This window comes from Athene cunicularia (assembly GCF_003259725.1).
Source record: "Athene cunicularia isolate RWA chromosome 9 unlocalized genomic scaffold, athCun1 chr9_part1, whole genome shotgun sequence".
Classification (NCBI taxonomy): Eukaryota; Metazoa; Chordata; class Aves; order Strigiformes; family Strigidae; genus Athene; species Athene cunicularia.
The window spans coordinates 1600441-1607046 of record NW_020799110.1 but is presented as its reverse complement, the minus strand read 5'-3'; the positions used below and the strand labels follow the sequence as shown (position 1 = coordinate 1607046).

Sequence of the window (6606 nt, the reverse complement as noted above, 5' to 3'; positions counted from 1 at the left end):
GGGGGGGGGGGGGGGGAAATTAAATGCTCCCTGCCTGCTTGCACTTGCAAAGGGCCCGGTGCAATAGATACATAAACACTCTCACACCTTCATTAAAAATATATTGGTTAGCTCATTGCTCACAGATGGACCTTGAGCAGGAGTCAGAAAGCAAAGAGCTTTGGTCAGCCCCCGGTCAGGAACAGAACGAGCGGACTTGGCACCATGAGGAGAATCCTGCTCTATTTCCCTCAAAAAAAGTCAATCTGATTTTTTTTTTTTTTATATATATACATCAGGTTACTCTGAGTACAAATAAAGTTATTTTTAAGGACGCTGGACTTGGCAGTGCTGGGTGAACAGTTGGACTCGACGATCCGAAAGGTCTGTTCCAGCCCAAACGACTCCGCGATTCTGCGCACGTGTGCTGCGTAACCGAAACTCTTCGGTCCTGGCAGAATAACCCAAGCTCTGGAAAAGCCAAGTTTTTCCACAGATCGGAAATGCAGAACACAACCAACGCTACCGAAATAAAGAGAAGGAGCAGAGAGCACAGACTTCACTAATGTGGCGTTTGCTCCTGCTCTCTCCGAGGGCGATCACCAAGCAACAGCAGCACTCACCGAGCCCTTGCTACGCGTTCCTGGTTGCAGACCTCAGGAAAGGTACTTTCTCTTATCTTGGGAGTAAAATGGTCCGGTCCCACACAATAAAGATAAAAATAGGTTTCAATTTATCATTAAGCTTCCTTATGCAGATGAAAAAACTCCAAATGGAGCCCGATTTCCATGTTAAAGCTTCGAAAGCGTTAAAAAAAAAAAAAAATAAATTAACTCCAGAAAGCACAAGGTGCACTTGGCATTTCAAACAACGACGGATGATTCACAACCTCGGCCCATGGGAGGATTTTGGAAGAAAAATATACTAGAGAAAGATTTTTTAAAAACCACCACTTATCCCCTTACAAAGTGTTTCTCTTGTCTATCCCAATCCAGTGTTTATAAACGCACCCCCCCACGGCTGAGCGTGGCAGATAGACCTCCCACTCCTGCCCCTCGCCCAGCACATCGCTGCCTTGCGCTGGAAAGCAACCTCCCAGCTGGATCGCGTCACCTTCAGCGGAGGAATTTCTGTATTAAAACTGGATTTGGCTCCACTTCCATCACATCCCAGAGCCTAGCAAGGTGTGATTATTAGGGGGTTATTTGCTGATGCAAAATTCACCACTCAATGTCATTGCCAGCAGATGTGTCACCTCTGCAGGAAAAAAAGAAAGAGTTCCTGTCGGGAAGCCAAAGCTTCGCCTCCTGCCTGTACAATTTTATCCCTGGTTTGCTCCTGGCAAGGATGATGCCACAGGGAGATCTGGCAGGTGGTTCTGGTCTGGCGCTCGAGCACCCAGCGAACTCCCAGCCCTACGCGCTGTGAGCGCCCGGGTGCGAATCGGACCCTTCGCCAGGGAGCCCGGGCCCGGGTTTGCAAAAGCTTCGCCCGGAACAAATGGCCAAGGGCAGCAGCCGCCCCCTTTCTGCTCACAAACCAGCTGTTGTCGTACCCAAATGCGAGCACAGGGTATCCCGCCGGCGGCTGCAGGAACCGCTCGTTTGGGAACGTTCTTCTTGTGCTTTTGTACGTTGAACTGGATTTCGGGGGGTTGGGATGGCTGGATTCATCCTGCTGCTCGTTTCCCCAGAGTCAGGGCTAATCACCTCGTTGGAGTCTGTCTCAACATTTTCTAAAAAAAAAAAAATTCAACAGGCAGCCTCCACAGGCAGAATTCACTCGGAATTAACTACAGGGAAAACGTGACCTTATTTCATCCCCCGGCACGGCAATCGGTTTCACAGCGTCCCAGACAGGGCCCCGCGCCAGCCCATGCCCCTACCCAGGGTTAGGCTGTTAAATCCCTCAATTAAAGCCTCACCTGAGGAGGTGAAAGCCCAGCCCGGGTCCCAGCTCCGGTGGGAGGTTCAGCAACCCAGGAGGGATGCTCAGCGCCCGTCGCAGCGACGCTTTGCTGCGGGAACAAGCTGCAGCACGCCTGACCCGCGCTGCTCACACGGCAAGCGGCACCCAGCTAATGAATTAATTGGAGAGCGCGAGCTGGGAGAAGCTGGACGTAATGAAAGGGTACGCATCGCCTTGGCACCGCCCGCCTTTGATTCCTGCCCCGCTTCACATTTTTCTCCGCTTACTTTTTCATACTACAGGATGAGGCACACTCCCACCTTGCTGCGGTTTCGGAAGGCTTTTAAGGAAGACTGCTGAGCCTTCAGAAACTTTAGTAAACCTTAAATTAGATTTTCATGCCACGGACAGCTTAGGGAAACACATTTATCTTTGAGGGAACTGAAAGAGAAGCTGTTTAGGAAAGTCATATAAGCTACCCCGAAGGATCTGCAGCGGGAGGGGAGGGCGTGCTGTGCTGCACAAGAAATACCTGGACGTTCAAGAGGAGGAGGCGAGTGAACGGCAGACTTGCCGGTCCCCCCTCCCTGCACACGGGGCCGTAGGGCTCACGGCTGGGGCGCCGGCCGAGATGCCCAAGCACTCTCCCCCAGCCCTGCCCTTGCCCAGAGCAGCCGCTCGCTCCCTGCTCAGCCCCCACTTATCCCACGCAGCTGCGCTCACAAAGGCTCAATATATTTAGATGCTGCTGCAGTTCCACATGCTCGAAATTAAAGAAAAGCTCTGCAAAATGCTTTTTCCTGCTGCTACTTCCTTCCCTTCCCCACCACAACATTAGCTCGTGGTGAACTCCAAGGATGGTAAATAAAAGCTCTGCACAGATAAGAAAACAACTCTTTTCAAAGCCTGGATCTATTTTAACCACAAGAGCCCTTCTTGGTGGAATAGGCCTTATTTATATGACTTGTGATATAGGGTGACTTTCACATTTCACTCTATTTTAAAATCAAATCTCAAAGCGTGCTGGAAAAAGCAAGTTAACCCCCCGGTCACCTGCCCTGTGAGCATGGGCACCAGCCGGGGATGGAGCCGGGAGCTGGATGGGATGTCCATAGCCACAGCAGGCACCCAGGTCCTTGCCTGCTCCTGCCTTCACCCGTTCGCCCCCAAGGCAGCAGCGCGGGAGCCCCGCACACCCAACTGCTTCCCTAAAGACATGCCAGTGCCTCCACCTCCCCGTGCCAGCACCCCTGACCCCGGGGGAACACAGAACCCCCTTTAAGCCGGGGCTGGAGGGGCCCTGGCAGAGCAGAGCATCCACACTCCCCATGTCCCAGCCTTACACCACGGGAAAGTGCTCGCAGCCAGACAAACAGCCTCCTCCTTTCCACAGCGCTTGGTGAGCTTTGGGTTGTTTTGGGTTTTTTTTGTTTGGGTTTTTTTTTTTTTTATATAGATATGTGCTTCTAAGCATTCTTCACGTGAGCAGTTCAAACACTGTCAAAGAAATTCCTCGCCCGAGTAAAGCCGTCAGGAGCTGCCCAGCCCATCGCACACGCTCTTACCGGCAGCCAAAGGCCAGCAGCACCGCTGCGGGGCCAGCACGTATGAGCTGCAGTGCCTGGAGATGCCCTTTTGGATAAAATATTGATAAGATAAAATATTGATAAGGTAGTCTTCAGTTTTCAAATCAACACGGAGCAGAAATAACAAGGTACACGCACTGGATAAAACAAAACGAAAACCTGCCCGCAGCCCAGGCAGGGTCGTCCCCCAGCACTGGGGCTCTGACGCCGAAAGCTCTTGGGGACATTCGCAGACATCTCAGATGTGGTCTCTGCCGGCTGTCCCTCACGGGCACCGGGTCATATCGGAAGGATTTCATGCCACAAACACTCGCACAGTTCCAGCCAGCACTATGGGTGGAAAGCATCCCCTCCCGCGGCGGGCGGGCGCCGCGGCTGCGGCACGGATGTTATGACCACCCGTAAGGGCTTCTGGGTGGGCCACCTGCACGGGCGGGCGCAGGCTGGGGCTCTGAGAAACCACACTTTTTTTATTTACTCAGAAGCAAGAGCCACTACCACGACTCCAGAGCCGCGGGCGGCCGCGGAGGTTACTCACCCAGCCCGAGGCACGAAACTCTCAGTCCGGATTTTCCAAGGTTTCTAGAAGGAAAAGAAAACAATTAGAGAATATTGTTAAGCCCTCAAGGGACACACATCCTCACCCCTTAGGAAACCAGCAGGTGGAGAAGATGAGTCCCTGCTTTTAACCAAATCACCTGTTTTCCTCCAAAAGGGGCAGACCCCCCCCAGCTGAGACGCTCCCTGGCTGGTGTGGAGACAGGTGGGAGCACTGCAGGGCTGGGAACAAACCCAGATACGTTGGGATGTGACACACACCTGATGTCATCTCGTAGCCATGAATAAGGCACCTGCGTTTCCCTCGCTTTCACCATCAGTTCCTATTCATTGATTAAATATTCCCCTTATTCAGCCTCACTCCTTTGGTTTTATTCACTCTCACACTCATGAGAACATTCACATCCATCCCTGAGGCTCCCGAGCTCATGGCTTCCCCCCTGAACGCGGCAGCTCATGACTTCCCAGCCCAAGGGGAGGCAGCACCTTCATCCCCGACACCAGCTACATCTCAGCATCCGCAAGATAAATTTCTTACCCTTCTCCCCACCTCCCAGAGCCAGGCTGGAGACAAGATAATTAGCCACAAGGCCTTGAAATGTGCCGCCACACATTAAACCCCTACCCTAACTTAAACCTATCACTGCAGCACAAAATACCCTTTTAATTACACCCTCCTGCTTTAACCTTTATGTTACAGCTGGATCTGTGCAATTTTTTTGCCAGATCAAGGTATAATTTAGGGACCATCCATCTACCTTCCACTGCAGCGCGCCGCAAACAATCGCTGCACTTTTTGCTGCTCCTGATGAATTATTTAAAGCCAAATAAAATAAATAAAAAGCTCTGCTCATCCACGGGCGGGGGATAGTGACAGGGGCAGGACAGGGCCCTAGTGCAGGTCATGCCTTGCTCCTCCAGCTCTTTCTCTTTTGACACGCTGGATTTTGTGGCTGTGTCGGGCAGCCGCTGCCACAGCGCCATTTCCCACACTGGGGAGCAACCACAGGCGCTGCCGGGGGGGTCAGGGGCACCAGCCCCAGGGCAGCCCTCCCCGGGGCCCCCGACACCACTGCTGCACCCCAAATTTAGCACAGCTGAAAGGAATTCGCCTTCCAGTAGCTATTTGAGCAGCTGGAGCTGCATTTCCAGCACCACCAGCCCCCAGGCTCACAGCACAGTTGGGGCAGGCACTGACCTGATTTTTTTTCCTTTTCCTTTTTTTTTTTTTTTTTTTTTTTCCTTTTTTTATTATTTTGAGCTAAAGCACAGCTGGACCCCTACATACCAAAACCCCACAGTGCACAGAATAGCACAAGTGATGCCAATCCTCACCAGCACGAAGCGTAACCCGTGAAGTTCAAAGGCAAATACCCGGCAGCTGCCCGCGTGTTCCAGACAGAGCCGCCACCTCGGGCAGGCGAGGGGAGCTCAGGCTCACGGGACTGGGATTTCCACGTTACTGCTGGAGACAGCCCACTCGCTGTATAAAGCTCTTTGGAGAAGTCAAGTGCTACGGCGCCTTTCCAGTTTACGCTTATTTTATAGAAGAGGGTTTTTTTTAAGTCCTATTTCTCGCCGAGCTGTCCTTTGCCTTTCAAAGTCCGGCTCTGCGCAGGGACACGGCTGCGAGGGCACAGCTTGGCCACGGAGCTGTACCCTGCTCTCTACGCGGATATAAATACACACACACATATCTGTTTATATAGATATATAGATATATTTGGATGCATTTCTAGGGGATATTGCTCCCCCCGGCAGCAGGGTCTGTCTCAGGGTCTCAGCCCAGGGACCAGCTGACTGTCCTGCCCTCCCTCCCCGCAGTCCCCTGTCCCCCCGTGCCACAAAGCTACATCAGGGCTCATCCCTCCGCGCACTGGGGACGTGGAGGGTAAAGCACACACACGCGCCAGGTTTTGCTCCAGAGAGCCATACCCAGCTCCTGGCAGAGCCTGGCCTGCTGACAAAACCGGTCAGAAATCGTGTTTGAATTTCCAAAGCTGTCTCTGCCATTTACTTAGAGCACATGTGACCTGGGTACTCAAAAAAAAAAAAAAAAATTATGTCTATAAGTCAAGAGAACTGAAAATGTTGAGTCTTCACAGCACAAGGTCCCTCTTGCAAAACGAGCTCAGCAGCTGCTTGGGAGGAGTTACCTGAGCCTGTGGTCCAGCCCAGAAAGCATCACCCCAGCTACTCCCATCACTCCCAGCCCTCCCAAGCCTTCCGCCCAGCTGCGCGCTCTAACGGGCCGGTAGTGGGAAAGCAAAGCGGCCACCCCAGCGCACGGAGCCACCAAACCAGCTGAGAGCTCAGCCCGCTCGGGGTGACTCGCTTCCCTGGGCTGCTTAAAAGCTCACAGCCACGGATCTGATCGCTGGTCCTACGGCAGAGCAGTTATTTGTCCGAAGGAGTAACGCTTCTCAAGACCTGGTTCCCTTCTACCCCCCTAAAAATCAGAACAACAACAAAATAAAACCAAAAACCACCAAGCAAAAAAGAAAATTTTTATATATACATATATATATATATATATAGAGAGAGAGAGAGAGATAGAGAGATAGATCTGTCTCTT

The 6606-nt window shown here is 52.2% G+C and overlaps 1 protein-coding gene across 3 annotated transcripts in view; it reads right to left on the bottom strand.

Moving 5' to 3' along the window:
- The window catches only part of KCNAB1 (potassium voltage-gated channel subfamily A member regulatory beta subunit 1), a 69406-nt gene that overhangs the window by 20619 nt on the left and 42181 nt on the right, over positions 1-6606 (bottom strand). For all 3 annotated transcript variants that reach the window (XM_026854787.1, XM_026854789.1, XM_026854790.1), the window contains exon 2: positions 4012-4055. In XM_026854787.1, coding sequence (XP_026710588.1) covers positions 4012-4055 — 44 coding nt within the window. The remainder of the gene's footprint in view (positions 1-4011; positions 4056-6606) is intronic.